The following is a 21,472-nucleotide window of genomic DNA, read 5'->3' as shown; positions in this document are numbered from 1 at the left end:
GATTATGTTTGTATTCCGTAGATGAGCATTTCTTAACATTGTATCAGAGCCAAGTTCTCATTGAAGAAACCTAGACCCTTGATTGGAAAGCTTCGCCTTTGGAAATATGAACTATAGAGGGAAGATGACATCAAACACTTCCACACGTACTTAGTTCCCAAAGGAGCCTATGCCAAGAATTGAGCAAAAGTAGTATCCATTGTTGATTCCACAAGGTTTTGGCATGGCTAGAGATTCTTCTGACTACGTTGGAGACACACGTCATTATTCTATCACAAATGAGGACCTGCTAATTATGGCTCATAGAGCCAAGAATAGTGAAGAGCTTCGCAGAATAGCCTTTCAACAAAAGCTAATCGAAGAAGGTATAATTGGTTCTTTCTCGTCTGATGTTGTGCATAACCATACTGCTGCTTTTGTTATGCAAGAATCCATTGTAAGCTACCACGGAGACCTAGATTGGTACCAGTATGGTTTTGAAGAACACTATATTTAGAGATGTTTCACAAGGTAATCCTTTATTCCTTGTTTCATTTGAGTATGAGCTTAGTGGTTTCCATTCACATTCACATTTTTCACTCTTTCCTCCCACATTCACTTCACATCTAGATTTCTCTTACTTCAATCTAGACCCTTTATCTTTATATCTATAATAGGTTATCCAAGCTTAGTACACATTGTCTTTGATGCACATCAAGGTTTTAGATTGTCACTAGACAAACATATACCACTTTGCATCTTGGTATATTGTTAGGGGAAATACTATCCTTTAACCCTATGATTTATAAACACCCGAAAGTGCATTACTTTCTGTCCTTTGGTCTTGTTGCCTTCTTTGAAGGAAACAAGGAGTAGAAAGGAATCACCTCCGCATTTAGACCTAATTCCACCTTTCCGGATTAACCTTGAATATGGACCACATTTCGATATCGATGGTTAGTCTCCTTATTTGAAGGAAAAAGAGAGCAGTACACTTATATCCTCACAAAGATCCTCTTGGAAAAAGAGAGCAGTACTCTCATACCCTCACAAAGACCCTCTTGGAACTTCTTGCCTAAAAAAAAAAGATTTAGTACATTTTGCCAGAAACTAGGCCATGTAGATGACAATTGTCACTCAAAGGAGTAGGATCTGTTAGCAGTCATGTGTCTTGTGTAGTCATCTCGCTTCGTAGGAGTCTTAGTATGAGTCAGATGATAACATTAGGAGCTCTGACATTGTCTTTGTTTGTGATTTTTTATGTACTTTAGGCACTTTAGCTGGAGGGTATATTCATGTATTTTTGGTACTTTAAGTTGTCTTTGGCATCCACATTTTGGGCCTAACCACTCTATTACTAGTTGTGGCCCCAGTTTGCCTACACATAGATGACATGTCCTTCCACTCTTATTATCTATCGTTGATTCTTTGTGATTAGCCAGCCGTGCTCATTCTCCCATCACCTTGCTACTCTCTGGCGCCCACATCGACATGTAGAGTTGCATGTTGGGGCTGACTGTTGCAGCTTTGTATCCTTCACCCATCGTAGTCACATTGTTTCTTCTCTCGCTTGCGTTCTCATTTTGTCTCATTTTTCTCTCTGTGTTCATTTTTTTTCGTTAGGCACTCTCATAGGGTCTTAGACCCATACTCTGTTGAGCTAAAAATACATTCTACACTGAGCCCAAAACATGCAAATCACTAAAAGTGTCATTAAATGGAAAGTAATTCTAGAGAGTTTCTGTATCTCACATGCAAAATTCTAATTTGGGAGGATCCTTCTATATCTATAAATAGACAGGCTTAATCCTCGTTTTGTATATTTCGGCCGTCGCCCTTCTTTCACTAGTTGTCCAGCTCCTAGGGACTGCTGCTATGTGGTCTACAATTGTCGCCAGCCTCCCATTGCTGCTAGTGATCAGCTGCCATCATCTTCAGGCAGTTACATTGTTGCATTTACTAGTTTTAACCCCAGAGATTGTTGCATTCTGGTTTTCGACATGCCGTCCTTCCATTTTCTGCATTAGCTTGATTTGCGTTTGTATCTACAGTAGGTCGTTTCTTCATTAGCCTCTGCTCCAACTTGTGGTTACTGCATTGGAATCACTGTTCAGTGGTTGATGCATATTGATACCTCCCTCATGGGAGTCACCGGTTGTGGACGATGCATATTGATACTATCCTCATAGGAGTCACTGGTTATTGAACAGCTCTACCCTTGAGCATTTTGTACATTCATTCATTCATTTATAACATTAATTCATTCCCTTCAAAGTTCTCTTTCTTCTTTATTTATGTTTGCAGTTTTATGCTTTATGTTTATAAATGCGGGGAAGAATATGAGAATGATACTACTTTCAACTTAACCAACTCGATCAATTATTATCACGAAAATGTGAGAGAGAGAGAGAGAGAGAGAGAGAGAGAGAGAGAGAGAGAATGTTGAGTTTACGAAAAAAAAAAGAGAGTATGTTGAGAGAGAAACTAGCTCCTCATCCTTTATAGAAATTGTTGAAACAAACTACGGACACTAAGTGCTTGAACCATATATAGAAGGGCCGATTTGCTGTAATTTTGAAAATAGGGTTTTGAAATCCTAATTTCTACAAACTCTAGGCAGCAAGCTGATTTTCTTTTTTAGTGCTTGGATTAGCTAAGTAGGAAGTGCTTCTTCGATGAGAGATGGATAGGAAGGTACAAAACATGTGGTTTAAATTTCAGTATGAGAGCTTATTCTAAATGGAGAGAGAAACCTTCAATATATAGGTGCGTGCTTTAGATGCTTAAAAGTGGAAAGTAGTGGCTACAAATGACAACATTTTGTTGAAAATTACAAGTATAGGAACACTTCTTTTCAAAATGATATATATTCTATTTTAGATATCACATGTCACATTTCTAGAGAAAAAAGCTTCTAAACCTTCTACTCTAAAAATTGCTTAAATAGTTAAGAATTTGAGATAGCTATTGAAGACAAAATTGTTACTTGCGAAATTCTAGAGTGTTTGATGTGAACATAATTTTCATTTGAGTAGCTTCCAAAGATAGTAACCTCCTAAATTTTAGGAGTTGTTAAATTTAGATTTTGGAGAGTTTCATTATATAGGTTTACTAGTTCATGGTTTGTTTCTTTGATCACGAGCATTCAGTTTCACTTTCTAAAGCCACTCATTATATGAGCTTTTAGTCAATGTAACTATTTGAGTGTAAAAGTTTTTATTATCTGAGCTTTTTGGTCAATTTGACTGCTCCACTAAACTTTTTAATTTCACTTGGACATCTCATCAATGACAATCCAAGTATAATTATAGGGCGTTTTGACCGCTCTCTAGAAAGACGAGCATTAATTATATTTTAATAACAAATACAAATGGCATTTCAAAGTACATGAGCATCAAATTAATTTAAATAATATAAGCTTTTAGTCAATGTAACTATTTGAGTGTAAAAGTCTTAATTATCTGAGCTTTTTGGTCAATTTAACCGCTCGACTAAACTTTGTAATTTCACTTGGGCATCTCATCGATGACAATCCAAGTATAATTATAGGGCATTTGATCACCCTCTAAAAAGATGAGCATTAATTATATTTTAATAACACTCAAATAATACAAATGACATTTCAACGTACATGAGCATCAAATTAATTTAAATAATTGAGCAAATATGTCTTGGTAACAATTGATATACACAAGGTTGGTTACATCTCTTCCTCTTGAAATTCGTCTTATCCTCAAGGCGTTGCTTGAAGTATTTCTTATGCTACATCTTCTTTATGAGTTGTAAGTATTTTTGGATAGTCTTTAAAATACTATTCTAGCATCCATTTAGAATCTAAATGAGAGTAATTTAAAATTTTAAAAGGAATTTTCTAAAAATGTTTCTTCCTCATTTTCTAATCATATGAAAGACTATTTGCTCTAGTTAAAGTATCTCCTTCTATTCATCTACTTTATGTGCATCCTCTATTACAGGTTCCAATGGTGGAGACCTTTCATAAGGCTTCTAAAGATAGACATGAAAAGCATTGCGAATTCTCTAATGTTCTCGAAGTTGTAATTTGTAATAAACATAATTAATCTTTCCAGTGACTTAAAATGACCTATAATTTCTTGTTGTGACCTTAGTGAATTGGGATGAAGGCTTGTTAGAGCTTCTTAGATGAGCTGTATCAAATTTCAGCTGTACCCAATCTTCTCCTTGTAAAATCAAGTGCCTTCGATGATTATTTGCTGTTTTTTTTAGTTTTTCTTGAGGATTTTGGATAGCTTATCTAAGTGGGACAAAAGCTGTATTCATATTACACATGAACTCATTGGTATGAAATATTTTTTTCTTTGTTTTGAGAATAGGTAGTAAGAGTCGTTTTCATATATGATTTCAAATGATACTTTGCTTGTAGAAGTATGAAATGTGTTGTTATAGGCATATTTTACCAACAGTAAATACTTTTCTCATTGTTGAATGCTTTCATGGCAATAGCACTTCAGCATATCCAATATTGCAAGATTAACTATCTGACTTTGATAATCTATTTGAGGATGATAAGAAGAAGAAAAAGTGAGCTTTGTAACCAAATTTTCAAAAAGAGCTTGCTAAAAGAGACTAGTGGTTCATGGATCTCAATCACCCACGATGGATTGTGGTAATCCATGATCCATCAGAAGTCTCACCAATTCACCTCTTCACCTCTTGACATAGTGAGAAAGTTGAGCCCAAAGATCTCGTCACCGAGAAAAGTTCTTGCTCTGATACCAATGTAAGTGTGGGGAAGAACGCGAGAATGGTAATACCTTGAGCTTAATCAACTTGATTAATTATCACCATGAGAGAGAGAGAGAGAGAGAGAGAGAGAGAGAGAGAGAGAGTGTGTGTGTGTGTGTGTGTGTGGAGTTGACACCACGTTGAGAAGGGAACCAACCCCTCCCCCTTTATAAGAATTTATTGAAACAAACCATGGGCATTGAGTGCATGAACCATATACAAAAGGGTTGATTTGCTACAATTTTGAAAATTAGGGTTTTGAAACTCTAATTTCTATAAATTCCAGGCAGCAAGCTGATTTTCTTCTTTAGTGCTTGGATTAGATTAAGATAAGTAGAAAGTGTTTCTTGGATGGAAGATAGATAGGAGAGTATAAAGTATGTGACTGGAATTTCAACATCTATTCTAGATGCCATACATCACTTTTTTAGAGAAAGAAGTTTCTAAACCTTCTACTCTAAAAATCTCTCAAATGGTTAAGATTTTGAGATAATTGCGGAAGATAAAATTGTTCCTTGCAAAATTTTGGAGCCTTTGGGATGAATAGAATTTCAATTTGAGCAACTTTAAAAAATAGTAACCTCTTCAAATTAGGAGTTACCAAATTTAGATTTTTGAGAGCTTCATTATATAGGTTCACCGGTTCATGGTTTGTTTCTTTGATCACGAGCATCTGATTTCACTTTCTAAAACCACTCATTATATAGCCCTCTAGTCAATGTGATATCTAGGTGTAAAAGTCTTAGTTTTTTGAGCTCTCTGGTCAATTTGACTGTCTGATTAAACTTTTGATTTCTCTTTGGTATCTCGCTAATGACGACCCAAGTATAATTATAGGGCATTCTCGCCATTGGCCACTCTTTAGAATGATGAGCATTAATGATATTTTGGAACACTTAATGATACGAATCGCCTTTTTAGTATATGAGTATCAGATTAATTTGAATCATTGAGCCGATATGTCTTGGTAACAATTGATATATAAAAGGTTAGTTACAACGTTTTGCATTTGCATTATTGTGTTATTGTCTGAGTTATTGTGTTCAGTCGTGTTCATACATTTTCTGTTTTCTTTGTGCAATTCCTAGCATGTCTTTACACACCCAAAATCACCTCATTCCTAGCTAAGGGTCTTTTACCCATACCAAAACTGAATTCAATCCCCATTCCTAAATCAACCTTAGTCACTCCAAGGAGGTTGAGAGGGGGGTCTTCCCCAAGGAGCTAGTGTAGTTTTTCCATCGCTTGGTATCCGTGTTAATCAGTGGTTGGCTACCGGTGTGGTGGATCTTGGATCTCCCTCCTAGTCAGTGTCTCATAGCATCTCTGACTAGTTTATTCATTATCTTTCCCTAGGCTAGTCTCTTAGGAATCCTAGGTTATCCTTAAGAACCTTAGGCTAGTTTCCTTTAGGATTAGCCATACTTTTAAAAGTCTTTTGTTGGATACTTATTTTATTCACTTTCGTTGCATCTCTCTCTCACAACATTCAAAGCATCTCATTATAAAACATTTGGTATATAGATTTTTTTTCTTGATGTTTTCATGCTAGGTTTTGTTTTTCGGTTAGGACTAATATTATAGGTATATTTCTTGTCCTACGTGGGTTGAAGGTTTGTTTTTTAGTTCTTGTCTTGATAAGTATTGCCTTCTTTAGTATGGAGACGAAGATAATATCCTTTCTCTCGAGATAGAGCATTCTTTTTTCCTTATCTGGCCATAGTGGAGCATGTGGGAGAGACATAGTGGAGAATGTGAGGGAATATGTCTACTTGGGAGTCACCTTCTCTTGCCCATATTTTTCATTGAGAGGGGCAATAGAGGCACGTATGGCGTGAGGATATGTAGCACTAGGGGCACTCGAGAGTCAAGGTGCTGACATATAGTTCTAGGAGCCCCACACCAAACTATGGTTGTTTGACACCCTAGTCACATCTACACCACTATATAGAGGGGAGATATGGGGTTGTAGCTTGTACCACAGGCATCTTAGTCCACTCATCGATCAGATTGGAGCAGAGAGATTATTATGATGGCCGGGATAGTATGGAAAGGCCATTGGTCATGATAATAGGACGCATGATTAAGAGTAACCCTCCACCCCTCATCCCATTGTCATAGCGAAGCTAGGGGCAACACCTATAGTTACAAAGGCACTCTTCAGGACTGATATTTTGGCATAGATTATGGGAGCTTCCACGTCATAGATACTCCAAATTGGCACTAACTTCATCTAGAAAACTAGCAGCAGGAGGTGAGAACTGTTGGTTTTCACAAATGGCTATTTGGATGAGGCTACATGGTTTGGATATTAACGGCCTTCCACCTTTTGATTATAGCCTTGACTGCCCTACACTTTCTCTCAGTCAATTAGAGCTGAACCAAGTGATCAAAGCTGATATCTTGAGGATTGAGATAGCAAGGACATGGATCCACCCACCACTCTCTCTAGGATCGAGGATGGAGTTCTACACGAGTCATTTCTTGTCTCTCTGATGATGGTTTCACTATTCGACCAACACATATGGAAATCCATCTCTCCCATAGCATATGGACTGCTATCAGATAGATTCACACCTTCTCACATAGGCTTTAGATGGAGACAAGTAAATGGACAGATACCCTAGTAGAGGATAGGACTTGCCAGCTTTGTGGTTGAGAGCTTGAGGAGATGGAGGAGCACTACGTATGTAGATGTATAGTATGCTATGACATATGAGGATGGGATCATTGCCTCTTTTGTGATGGTTTTGGACCCCTTCGTTGCATCATGGAGTAGGAGGACCAAAGGTGCCTAGGTCTTTTCCTCTTGGAGCTCGAGAGGCACCACATAGCACTATTGTGAGACAAGAGGCCAGCTCATCTAGAGGGACCCACATAGAGAGCAGTGATAGACTTTTTCCATAGACGCGAGCCTACTAACACTACTAGCCTAGTAGAGACAAAGCCATCCTGCTAGACACCTTACATGCTAGCCTTGGAGTCACATTGGATAGAGCCATTTCTCTTCATTGAGCACTACGATCCCATCTGCTAGAACCATGTCCGAGGGGGCCACACCAGTCGGATCAGAGCCATTATAACAAGACAACGAAGACTCACCACCGGGCATCTCAGTAAAGCAGCTAGGGACCACATCATAGCTGAGATCATGTGCAGATCTTGAGATTAGCTATAGCCTACAGTCTCCACCATATTTTTGTACATGGTTCTATCAGATTTGGTTCTCTTTTTCTTTTATTTTATTTTCTGCGGATGGGACAACACTACATGATACTCAACCTCCATAGAAGAAAGAGCCATAATAGTCTGCTTCTTACTGCTCCAAGAGATAGCTCCCGCTCCAAGGGAGAAATCATAACTTGCAGTGGACCGTCGCAAATCCACATCACTTGCCCAATCAGTGTCATTCCATCCAGAAAGAGTAACCCTCTCTCCAAACATGATCCTGTAGGACCGAGTCCCTTGTAAACACCGAAAAATGCACAAAGTTGCTCTCTAGTGATCATGGGTAGAAGTCTTCATAAAAGAAGACAGCAACGCCACCACAAAAGAGATGTCCGCCCGGCTGAGCATGAACAAACTAGATCAAGGAGCCAACAAGGCACCTATAATGGGTAGCATCGGAAAGGGGATCTCCTACTGCCACAAGCTTGGATTCAGGTTGAGGGAGGGTCAAAGGTGAGGACGAGAAATCACTTGTACAAGAACCATCAATTGGATCGTCAGAGACCACAACTTCATTGAAGATCACATCCTGACTCACCTTAATCTTCTGCGTGGATGGGTCGTAGAGCCAATAGCCCTTCGTAGTTGTACTGTATCCCTTGAAGAGAAGCTTCCATGACTTTAAGTCAAGCTTTGTCTGCCTCTTCTTCTTGTCCACATGGACATATGCCTCGTACCCGAAGACACGAAAATGAGACACAGAAGACTTCTTCCCAAAGAAAGCCTCGTAGGGGGTCATGTCCGCCAAAGCAGAAGTCGGAGAGCGGTTGCGGATATGAACCGCTGTAGCCATAGTCTTATCCCAAGGGAATATGGGAGGCCCCTATGCTCCATGGGTCATCTCAAACGTGGTCTGATTCGCCTGCTCTACCACACCATTCTCAGATGGTGTATTTGGATGCAGTACTTGGAAAACGTACAATGAAAAGAGGAACCTAGAAAATGAAAAGTTTTCTAGGGTTTAATGGTCATTTAAAAGCTTCACCTAGTAAGTGTCTCACTTTAGTTATAAAGGAGTCTTGATGCTTAAGTTTCGTCTAGTGATCAACTCACTTATGATTGATCATCCATTGACTAATTAGCCCTTAATGAAATTCAAATTTTGATTAATGAGTACTTGGTGACTCATTTGGAAACTTGATTTGGTTATTTGAGGTCACTTTTTCTCTCAGTTGGACAGCCCAAGTTTCGAGACAACCATTCTTCTCTTCTTTGCTTTAAAAGCTACAAGTTTCAGCCATTGAATATGAGCTAACAACAAGTGTTGGGTGATGAGTCAAGACAATAACCAATCTTCTCCTCTTAGCATGGGGGAATTCATGGGTAGCTTTGTAACTCCATTTATAGGAAGATTGTTGTTTTTTATCTAAATTTTATCAAAAGAACTTAATGTAGCAAAATGGCGAGTTGAGATCCTCTCGTCTCCTCCAAAATTCATTGTGCACTTTTTGGACAACTTTGTTGCAAAGAAGATGATATTTTTACAGTCTCATCTTGAGAAATCCCCTTGCTGTGAGAGGAACAATGTGGGATTGTATGGAAACTATGTAGGACAATTGTCAATGCAAATGCTCTATGAAATTGGGTTCAAATGTTGGCTATCATTTTAGGATTTGATAGGTTGAAGTGTTTATTTGCATTTTTGAACACTTTAAAGTTGGTTGGAGATTTGCATGGAAGGCGACAAGGTCATTGAGCACCTATGGATCAGTTGTGCTATGAGAAATTGCTGGAAATTCAGCCATTTGTACAAATTTGGAGCATACAAAAGTAAATATTGCAGCTCTTTTACTGCAGAAAATGCACGGGAAAATTAGGGAAATGCAATGAAGGACCTAATTGAATACATATAGCAAGGATCAGAGCAATTATCCTTTGTTTATGAGCATGAAATAATGTAGGTTTGATATGGTAGCAATGCAGGTATGATGTGCAGGTTTGAATTCACTCAGTTTGAAGTGAGTTGCATATGAAAGATTAGGGCAAAGCAGTGAGATTGATGCATAAACAAGGTTGAGGCTTTGTATAGTAGATTAGATCTAATGAGATTTGCATGTATTACACATTCTTTGCGGTGCGCAATAATGTGGACTAGGTTTGCATTTCCAATGTCACTAGTGCAAGTCAATTGGATTGAGAAGAACATGTGATCATATTCATTGCACTTCTTAGAGTGTAAAAGGACATATTTGTCATGGATTTAGTCAAGGCTGATGAGAGCAAGTGAGGACGCTACATAAGAGACAAGTTTTAGCTGATTCAAGAGTAAGGCACATGGGAATCACTAGCATTGAGAGTGCTGGTTTGTGAGAGTAGGTCAATTGTGATTTGTGCAAACTTTGGGTAATGATGAAGAGATACTGTAAGGGGTGTCAAGCTTTGGGGCCTATTGTGTGTTATCTACTATGCAAGTATCCCCATTATGGTTATATTAGAAGCAAAATAACACTCTTTTTCAATGGGTATTTTGTTTATTTGTTGGTTTATTTCATGGGCGCAAGTTAGTTTATTTTCATTGCCCTTTAGATTGTTTTTGAAGGCCAATTCCAGTTTTTCTACTTAAATCTTAAATGATACTCCCAAGCGTGATGGACATGATGGCTATTGCATTAGGGGTGTAGGTGCCTAGACATTGGAACGTTTAATTTCCTAGGTTCTAATGTGAGACTTTGATTAAATTAAAAGTTTGGAGTGTAGTAAGATATAAGTTTGGACCAAAAGGGTCCTTTTTGGAGCAGCTTGTGGCTGTTATATTTCTAAATTGCAGGTTTTGGGCAAGCAGAACTGAGAAACAACTTCAGCAATGGAAGGGCAGCATCATGAAATGCTGGAACAAGAGTGTTCTCTACATCAAAAGCTCATGGGATCAATTGGACAGCAATGAAGCACTAGAAACAGCGTTGGATTGCTGTTGATTTCAGCATCTGGCTGTCTGCTTCCTCTTCTGATGCTGTTGATGATTAATTATAAAAAGCGTGAGTTTCTTCATGATGCCTAACATCCTCCTCTTTTGAAAGTTTCTTGGACAATTTTTTCTCATGAAAAGTCCAAAATTGTGAGAGGACCAAACGACAAAGCTAAGGGGAAAAAGTTGGAAGAGTTATGCAATGATTGCTCTACGGATTTGGGGTTGAAGTAGAGGTTGTTTTATTGCTGTGTTTCAAGGCTTTGCAGGCTGAACTGTTATGGAGCTTTCTGTGATGGCTGTTCATGGTAGTTGTGCCAATAATGTGAGAGCACTCTAGCTTCATGTTTGTGAGTATTTCCTTTGCCGAGTTAAGAGTTAACTGAATTTTGTTTACAAATTTAGGTATCTATTTGCCCTTTTGGATCCACTGAAGGCCGGTTTCAAGCAGAGACCAAATGCATGCTGCAAGCAAGGAGCAGGAAGCAATGGCATGCTAATAGCTGGCAAGGAATATGGATGAGGTGTAGGATGAATGGGATTGGGGATTGGAATGAACGGACAAAGAGGGCAACAATAACTAGTAGGGGAGTACATCATACATGTGTAGGGAAGGGACAATAGTAGAGAGACTTGTGCCTTGTCAACCACAATGTTGGTGATGTTAAATTTATATCCTATTATTCATTTTGAAAATGTGAGGACTGTCTCATTGTCTGACATAATTAACCAACTTCGTATGCTTGTTTGTGTCGTGAATTTGTTAGTTATAACAACCTTTAGAGTCATCCTTACAAACACCTGACAGACATCAAGACAACTATGAAGAACACCATATTGAATACAATATTACTTCTAGCTCTTTACCATGATCTAGATCGTTCAAAGGAAAGCATAGTGCGTGTACTCCAGAATATGGAAACAAATGCAAAAGACAGGCTTAGCCAAACATGGCACCAAACAGTAGGTTTCTTATAGACATTCTTGGGTTCTTTCAGCAACATTTGAATTTTACAAAAAGTTACTGGAGAAAAAAGAGGCATTTGTGAGAAGCTTTCTCTTTGTAAAGAACCAATAAATTCGGATGATTTTTGATGCCTTTCTTGATGTCCTTTTGGACGGACCCATCCTAAAGAAATTTGTTTTAGCCTTTGAAAGAATATTTTCAAACTGTAGCGAAACTGCCATTACTTCAATGTATGTGCCCAAGGATTCAGTCCACAAGATTTGAGATTGGGCTCTCTGAATAGACCTTCACTACATCGTACACCAAAATGGTATGAAAGTTCTTGCTTTTGTTGGTTGGCAAGCGGTTAATCACAAAGTTCATGCTAAATCTATTCTCTGAAGACAGCCTAAACAGCCATCTTCTGATTCAAAAATATGTTTGGCACATCATGCCACACTTGGACTTTAGGCTGATTGACCATCTTATCCATCAATTGGGATACTGTGGGTTGGTGTGGTGGGCTGCAACTCTTGTGCTGAAAACATGGTCTATTGTGCTAGTAGGTCCTAGACTTTGGGGTGAGTCCAGGATGACTACAAACTGAGCTTTAAGCCAAAATGCAAATAGTTTCAAGATCACAACATGAATTTGGGCGAGCAATAGCTTATGCACTTGGAGAAAACGTAAATTGAAAATGAAGCCAATGAACACAACAAACGATGACAAAGCAAAATGCAATACCTCTTCACTTTAATCCCTCCCAAGTTAGGAATTGAGAGCTTGGTGTATTGGGAATGTGGTGGGCTCAAAAGAGATTGGGAGAGAAAGGGAGGGACTCTGTATTTATAACATCATAAGATCATGTACTTAGTAACATGACAATTTAACGTTTAAACAAGAGCAAAGAGGAGAAAATGAAAAGCAACTCAATAATGATGATGGTCACACAAGACTTACTCAAATCAGAAGTAGTAGCTCCCCGCCATTGCGTCGCATCCCTGCCCCCTGGTCTCCGACTGAACTGCCGCCTGCGCCAGTCCCCCTCTACGCCCTCTCGTTAGTCTTCCCCCCTCCCGCTCGACAGTCCCCTCCCCCGCGTGCTCCCCCGCCTCTTTCGCCTTGAGGCCCAACCAGGTGGTCACATGCTCCCCTCCCCTTGCAAGCAAACCCCTTGGGCCTTCCCCCCCCCCCCCCCCCCCCCCCCCCCCAAATCCAAGTAGCACAGCATCGTGATAGGTAGGTTCCTAGCAGGGACGTGGAATGGAAACCCCTGATCAGATACCAGCGCATTCTGCGAGTGCCCTCAGTCAAACACCTTGTGCATCATCCTCTCTGAGGAACAGCTTTTAGTTGTTCGTGCCACAGAGCTGGAGTTGAAAGAAACATTGATCTTTGATCAAGTCGTTGGACACTTCCCATCGAGGGCCCAGTTGCGGGACTAACTCCATTCCACGCTATGCATTGGTACAACGTAGATCGTGGAGGCAGTCCTCATGGGCCAAGGGATCTTCATGGTTCGACTCACCTCTGCGGATACAGCTTGTGAGTTAGTGGAGAGCTCGCCCTATGCCTCCACGAAGGGGGTCATTCACATGGTTTCCTAGTATAGCAGTTTCACAGTGGAGACATTTGTTTGCGCTCCACAACAGATTTCTCAGACATCCAGTCACCTTACTTTTCCCCGGACTGGCAGTAGAGTATTGCCAGTCCTTAGTGGAGGACTTTGGAAGGCTCTTCGGCACAGTTCTTCCTGCCTCTTTCATGGATGTAGTGACAGCTGTAGGAGTCCCAAAGGTATGAGTGGAAGTGAAAGACAAAAAGAGTATACCTGAGTTCCTAGAGATTGAGGCAGGAGGTTACTCCTTTAGGCAATTGGTCATTATGACTGGGCAACTAGGGCAGTGTCTTCGCTGCCATGACTTTGGGCATCAGGCAGTAGTTTGCACGCGTTTCGGAGCCAAGGCGACTCCACCGATAGACCCATAGGTGGACGCTGATGGCTTCACACGGATCCAGAGATGACAGAGAGGGAGACGGCAAGGGGGGCCACGACTAGCTCCTCAGACACAAGCCTTGTTAGTAAGGATCAGGAGGGCGAGTAGTACCCCCCTCCCCCCCCCCGGCAGAACACTCCGTAGCTCCCCCGTGCTCGCCCCACCCGGCAGGACCGCAGTCCCCCACATCCACCACCCATGCCACAGACTATCTCACCTGAGATCCCACAGCTCTCACACCCACCCCCCTCACCTCCCATGGATCCCCCACTGACCCTGGCCCACAGCTCCCCCCTTCCAGGGCCACTAGCCCTTCCCCACACTCGCCACGCGCCTCTGACCACTCCACCATCCCTCGGTTCTCTTCCCCCCCGCCCGCCCCACCTCCCTTGCCGAGCACCCCCTTGATCCGTACCTGGTATAGGCGATCCTTCCCAAATCCACCACCCCTCCCTATCCCTTTCCATAGGAGGTGATGAGCCACACACGCCCACATCCTTCTCGCACCAGCAGTCCTGCCTCTCCCACACAGCCACCAACCCATCTGCCCCTACCGCTCGTCACACCTCGAGATAGGCGTAGCTGTTACCATGGTCTTACCTGAGAGTTGCGGAGTGCGGAGAGTTTCCACTACCCCTAGAGGTGGAGATCTTCATGGTGCATAAGTCAAGGAGGGGCAAGGTCCATCTACTAGCACCAACCGAATGGACCAAACTACTCCTTTTTCCTTTAGTCCTCTCACTCAGGGGATTGGATGATGACACGGATAGCGGAGGTGAAGAGTCAGGTGGCGGACCACATCTCCTAGTGGATGGGAGAAGAAGGACTAGCTTTGTTTTGCAGAATAGTGGCCAGGTTGCATGATGGACATTAACTGGTGGACTAGGACCAAGGTCCCATACTTGAGCATTATCTTTCGTGCCACAATGGAGAGCTCCGATAGACGTGATTGAGTGGCCCCTGGCACAGGCGGCCCGTTTCTACCAGTGTACAGAGTCATGACTCAGCTTGGCTGATAGATGCATTGGTAGTACCACCTGGAGCATCTATCACTGGGGGATTGGAGTTTGCCGTCTAGGCCTATGGCAAAGTGTACTTGTATGCCCCATAGTTCTTCTTCCTCATCAATAGCTTCCACACCAAATAGATGCCTGTCCAGTTAGTCATATGTTTCTCCATGAGGCTGCACCTGGCATCCTGGAATGTGAATAGTCTCCACTATAGTGGAGCATGTGGTTCCAAGAAGTTGATTGTTCAGCAGGAGTTGCAGCCAGCCCTTGTGGGACGGATAGACATCCTGCTTTTGTAGGAGCACAAGCTCATCCCCACCCAGGCTCATCAGGTAGGGAAGGTTCTCCCAGGCAGGTCATACACCTACTGGGAATACGCCATTGGTGCCCACGACAGGAGTGGAGGCGTATGCACCTCTATTGGCACGAGTCTTACAGCTGACGTACGTGATCATGGGGCAATTGTGGCAAGGAGGGTTCTATGGGACAGGTTGGATATTGGGGACTTGTGCATTGGAGTCCTCAATATCTATGCTCCCACTGAGGTCAGAACACGCAGTAGGTTCTGGGTAGAGATTGTAGTAGGACTCCCAGAGGTGGACTCCTAGATTGTTGGAGGAGACATCAACAAATTGGAGGCCTTAGAGGACCAACATGATAGAGGCAAAAACTACTAGGGCATAGCTGAGGAGGAGCAGGAGGCATAGGAGGTCTTCCTACTGGCAGTAGGAGCTCACGATGCTTGGAGAGACCCAACGTTCCACAAGAGGGAAAGGTCGTTGGACTTCTCGTGGGGATACAGGCGGCTAGGCGGAGCCTTGCTAGAGCGGTTGGATAGGTTCTATGTGGGAGAGTGGGGATGCTCTTGTAGAGGTCAAATAGGGCAGTTGACTAGCACCACTTTGTCCGATCACTGCCCGGTCCTCCTGACACTTGATCCCCCAGCATCTTCCCTAGATACATGATCTTGTCGGATCCTTGACTCGATCTACAGGAGAGAGGAGGTGAAGAGGTAGATTGAGCAGATTTGGACGAGGGAGTGGAGTAAGAGGGACCAGATCTTAGAGGAGGTTGTAGAGGTCCTAGCCGCGTCAAGCAGTATCTGCCAAGAGATAGCCCTACTGGCCAGGCAACAGTGCTGGGAGGAGGAGAGAGCACCCCGGCGGGACCTAGCAGCTACACAGAGATTACTACAGGAGACACCAGGGGATCCCATCCTCCATGCACAGGAGGTGCGCGCACGAGCAGCCATCGCCGGCCTAGAGGATAGGTGCTCGGAGTTTTTATTCCGCACCTCAACAGACTTCTTGGCGCGGAAGGGGGACACGATGCGCAGGGAGTTCTTTCAGGCACACCAGCCCCGCACCTCAGGAGAGCAGATACGCAGCCTTCGGGATCAGTATGGGAGGATTCACTCTAGCCCAAACGAGGTGATGGAGATTGCCATTGACTATTACAGGCGCCTCTTCCAGCAAGAGATAGTCTCAGCCAGAGGACAGCATTGGAGACAGCAGGTCTGGGATCACATCCGGTTCCTCATCACAGAGGAGATGGGACGCTCCCTCCTAGCCCCCTTCACAGAGAAGGAGCTAGAGGAGACTTTCCACACATAGGACAAGCAGAAATGCCCGAGAGGCCTCTCTAAGGCCTTCTTCACCACGTACTGGGAGGTGGTGAAGGACCCCTTACTGATGGCCTTCCAGGAGATTTTCACCTCAAGACAGATGCTAGGGAGTCTTTCGGCAGGCCTTATCAGTCTTCTTCCCAAAGGGGGAGGCCGGTTGGAGCTTTCCTAGTGGAGACTGATCACCTTATTGTCAGTGGCCTATAAGGCATTGGCAAAGATGATTGGTAGGTGACTACGCCCCGTGCTTCTAGACATCATTCATGACACACAGACAGGCTTTGTCCTGGATAGGAGCATCCTAGACAATGTACTCGCCTTCTTTGAGGTGACAGAGTGGGCTCAGCATAGCGGGTAGAGACTGGCCATACTACTCTTGGACTTCGAGAAAGCTTATGATAGGGTGGATTGGGATTTCCTAGAGGGCACCATGGTGAGGTTGGGTTTTCCCCAAGCTTGGATCCGTGGGGTCTTCGCACTTTACAAATTGGCCACCAATCGGGTTCTCATAGACAGTAGGCGAGGGGAGGAGTTTCGGCTGGAGAGATCGGTCCCGACAGGGCTGCCCCTTGGTCCCGTACCTATTCCTACTCCTTGCAAAGGTGATGTCTCACTTCCTCAAGTCATGTGTGAGCAGATTACGCGGCCTCAAACTTCCAGTGAGAGAGGAGATTGAGTTGCTAGAGTATGCAGATGATACAACACTCTACATAGAGGACGATGAGTTGATGCTGGAGAGAGTGAGGTTGGCTCTTGAGGTGTTCTGTTTGCAGCGGGAGCGAAAATCAATTGGCAAAAGTCGGTTGGTTTCCTCACAGACCCAGACTCTAGCACAGAGTGGGGCGTCCACCTGGGATTTAGATGGGTGAGCAAAGGCAGACCGCCCGTTACCTAGGGTTCCAGGTGGGACTTGACATCACTCCCACCCAACAGTTTCTTCGAGTCCTCGATTCTATTCGAAGGAAGCTAATCTACTGGAGCACGGCTCGCCTCTCACTAGCAGGCCGGTGGGCCTTGATGGTTAACCAAGTCCTCCTAGCAACGGCCTGGTACATTGCCTCGTGTTGGTGCTTCTCCTCATCCTGTGTAGTGCAGCTTGGCCGCCTAGTGCAGAATTTCCTTTGGTTTGGGTCAGACGGTTCCAGGGATTCTAGGGCTAGGTGGCATGGGCGATCATCTTACAGCATTGGTCAGAGGGAGGGCTTGGGATCATAGACCTAGAGTATCAGAGTATGGCCCTCTTGGGTAAGCTAGTTGTCCGCGGCCTCACACCAGGAGGATAGACTTGGAAGGTCCTATTGTAGGAGGGTCTTCAGGATTGTAGATCGAGGCTTGGTGGTGAGTGGAGGCCGTTCCTGAGATGGATCTTTACGTCAATCCAGATCACCCCCCGCCCCCCCCCCCCCCCCAAGATCACCTTTCCTATGCAGCTTGCTCCGCGTGTGGTAGGGCCTCTGTAAGGCCCTAATCCAGAGCCCCCAAGGCTGTCAGGAGGAGATAGACCGTCAGCCGGTGATCTAGAACCCCCATGTTAGAGATCAGAAAGGGGCACAGATTGGCGAGCGCACTCACATCCAGTGGGCTAGTTGGGAGGCCGGCCCGACTCATATCATCAGGACATGGTGGGAGGTGTAGAGGATGGTGGACGAGGAGATGCTGTAGCGAGTATTAGGCTTCTAGAGAGGAGCGGAGTTGAGGAGAAGGGAGATAGACGTAGCAATACCTCAGGAGTGTCTTGCTCCCCCGATACGAGAGCCGATAGATTGCGGGGAGGTATGGGCCGCTAGGTTTTCAACAGCATGCATCCCCCTATAGGTGGTAGGTAGAGTGGGTGGCGCTTCACATGGGACTTTCTTCACCGTACAGGTTGGGGGGCATCTGGCTCTTGACAGAGGGCAGCAGGATGAGGGGATAGCTGCCCTTTCATAGAGGAGGATCCGGGTGATTGGCCTATAGGGGAAGACATGGCGGCTTGACCCTTTTGTCTTCTGGATAGAGCTTAGGAAGTAGCGCCTCTAGATCTGGGAGAGCAGGTCACTTGATGAGCTGGAGTGGGATCCGGGAGAGTGGCTATGGCCGGCCACTGTGGTCGCCAAGAAGCCACCAAGGTTCTTGGGGTACATTGCCAGGATTGACAAACACGTACTGATACAAGAGGATATGGATTGGGCGCTGTTACGTAGCAGGCACTAGGCGGACCACAGCATCACGGAGCCTTTCCGACAGACCTTTTGGCGCCGCCTATGGGATAGTTGGAGGCTGAGGAGGGTATCGTATTTCTTATGGGGCTGATGGCACATGGAGTTTTGGCGGTGGAAAGTTGACTTGCCCAGATGCAGAAGGAGGGAGGTTGTAAGCGCTGCACACAGCAGCCTCTGGAAACCCCAAAGCACTACCTTTGGTCGTGTGAGGTGGCGTAGCTTGTGTGGAGAGGAGCATCCCACATCCTTCGCCATATAGCACCTAGCCTTGAATATATCTCATGGAGAGCTTTCTGTTGGCAGGTAGTCGGCCAAGGCCGTCGCCTTCTGTACGAGGCCGGGATGCAGGACACGATATTCATTATCGAGGCAGGGTTGTGCGCAGTGGTTGGTTTGGAGGCTCTATCCATCCGCTAGGTACTGGAGCCCACAGCAGACCGCTTTGAGGTATGGGAGATCATAGGGAGTCTTACTAGGTGGCATATCTGGAAAGTGTGGTGTTAGGAGGCTTTCAGCGGAGAGAGACTTTCAGTATAGGCAACCTTAGCAGAGCTTTGGACCTTCATCATCCACTCCCTCTGCGGCTGATGGGATCAGGTGCAAGGTGAATCCAGGGCTCGTCAGGAGCTTCGAGGTCGCTTCATGCACACTTGGGACGGCGAGGACCTGTTTTTCGTGATGCACACAGGCAGCCTCCGATGGCGATATACGGGGCTCCATGGCTTCTTGCCCCCCCCAAACCGCCTTGAGCGGCTTGTATACATGATGTATTTGTGACTTTCATCAGCTCTAGCTAGTCTGTTGAGCATGAGCACTCCGTTGTAATCAGTTTTTTTGAGTATTATAATCAGCCACATTTTACTTGCAAAAAAAAAACAAAAAGACTTACTAAAATTGAACCACCAAGAACACTCACAACAAGATGGAGCCAAGAGTGAAGCACCAACCAAGAGCAAGTGAACAATGGATGCAGCACACAACGCGTGGGGTGCTAAATAGGGTTGCCTTTATATGGGTTACAACTAGGATGAGTCTCACAAATTACATAGACAAGAGCCATAAGTAGGTGTTTCTATAGTGAATGAGAGCTAGACAGATTGAATAGAAGAAAGATAGAGCAAGCAACCTGGTTAAAGGAAAATTATGATCACAAGGGGGTTGCATTATTTAGAACATAATCGATAAAGAGGATGATGACAGCTTGAGATTCCATACTGGGGAATGTTTTGAGGTTGGGCAAATGGTTAGGCTAGTGTTCTACATGCTTGGTATAGACAACTTAGAGGGCCAAGTGTGTGGTAGGAATAATGGTGTGCACTTTTCAATGGAGTAGCTAGGCTGGTGCATGCCAAATAAGGCAAGCAAGTTGCATGACAGGCACCGGTCACTCTTATTGTAGCTAGGAATTAAGATTGATTCTTTTGTAGAAGCCAGTCTTGAGAGAACAGCTTAGACAAAACTTGTCAATCAAGTCTGGCTAGTGCTTAGAATAGTGTCAAATCTTGATATCAAAGAGTGAACTATTGGTTGGCTTAAGTGGTCCATTGAAGGTCCACAAATTTCATTCTCAATTACTGCCAACGTTGAAACTATAAAAGCTGAGATCATGTCCAACAAATCTAGCATGGTAATCACACATATTCAGGCATAGGATCTCTTTGAGTTACCACTTCTGTCATGTTGCTTTGGTCAACAATTGCAAGACTCTATACAGCAATGCCCTTTGAGACCATCTTAAAAGACCATGAATCCTTACGATGCATACAGTTATGAAACACCAGATTCTAACCTATTGTGACATTAAACTATGAACCACCAAGTTTCCAACTGAGGGCTGCTCTAGGTTTGTAGGTGCATGTTCAGATGAAGTGGACAAACTCATTTTGCCACAAAAAACTCTTTTTTGTCCATCTCTTCTTGGGGGCAACCAAGGTCCTTAAAGAAAAATGCATTGTAAAGAGTAATTAATGGTGGCTTGTCTTTGCATCTTAAAAATTGAAAACTCATGAAGGCTTGAGAACAAAGGTTTAATGTGTGGCAGCTGTAGGTCAATTAAGGTGTGGCATAGGTGGATGATGATCTGTAGAACTTGACATGTGCAATAATATCTTTTAAGCTCAATCATGGCTGCAAATTAATCAAGGTTACTATTTCAGCCATCTTCTCTTTTTTTTTTCTTGGTGGTGCTAGTGTAGGGTCTCATGTGTTTGGTCCCCCTATTATGAATCTTGAGGATGTATAACCATAGCTATATGGAACATGAACATATAGATGGAACGAGACTCCTTTTGGAATGGGAACAAGGGCACGCATGTCACATTGCTATATTGACAAGCTTTGCAGCATAAGAAGATACGAGGCCCAAAATGTGTAACTATTTCAATGTAGCATTGCACAACATGCTTATATGATTAAGCAGTAATTTTAGTAGGATTTCACACTATCCATGCTTGTGGAATCAGAATGGGAATGAAATGGTGGTGCCTATGAAATGTATTCCCAAGTTGCTTCAGCTATGGAATGGAGTTTCATGTGACTATGTGACATGTGTACAACATGTAGACATAGAAACATAGCTAGAGTCTGTCATTCCAGCTAGATCCAAAAGAACAGATACTAAGACATAGAAGGGAAAACAATATAAGGCTTGTATGCAATTGAATACTTTTCTGTGTGCTAAAAGGCATGTTACTTGCAAGACACCTGTCAGATCCAGATGAAAATATCAAATGTTTTGAGTGTTTTCTTCACGAGTAGACTTGCCCTCAGTCTTTGCAGCTTCATTAGGATCATAACAGACTGAGTCTAACTTTTTGTG

General features: G+C 43.5%; 1 protein-coding gene across 10 annotated transcripts in view; it reads left to right on the top strand.

The window, feature by feature from the left end:
- The window catches only part of LOC148017109 (uncharacterized), a 51,711-nt gene that overhangs the window by 6,570 nt on the left and 23,669 nt on the right, over positions 1 to 21,472 (top strand). For 2 of the 10 annotated variants that reach the window (XM_087663088.1, XM_087663089.1), the window contains exon 4: positions 11,685 to 11,839. In XM_087663088.1, coding sequence (XP_087519214.1) covers positions 11,685 to 11,839 — 155 coding nt within the window. Of the gene's footprint in view, positions 1 to 3,760; positions 11,840 to 21,472 lie in introns of those variants that run through there. The other 8 variants (XM_087663096.1, XM_087663097.1, XM_087663095.1 and 5 more) reach the window with 8 other exon arrangements.

Source organism: Lygodium microphyllum, chromosome 22 (assembly GCF_053477565.2).
Source record: "Lygodium microphyllum isolate KBCC chromosome 22, Lygodium_microphyllum_v1.1.10, whole genome shotgun sequence".
Lineage (NCBI taxonomy): Eukaryota > Viridiplantae > Streptophyta > Polypodiopsida > Schizaeales > Lygodiaceae > Lygodium > Lygodium microphyllum.
This window is presented reverse-complemented; position numbering and strand designations above follow the sequence as displayed.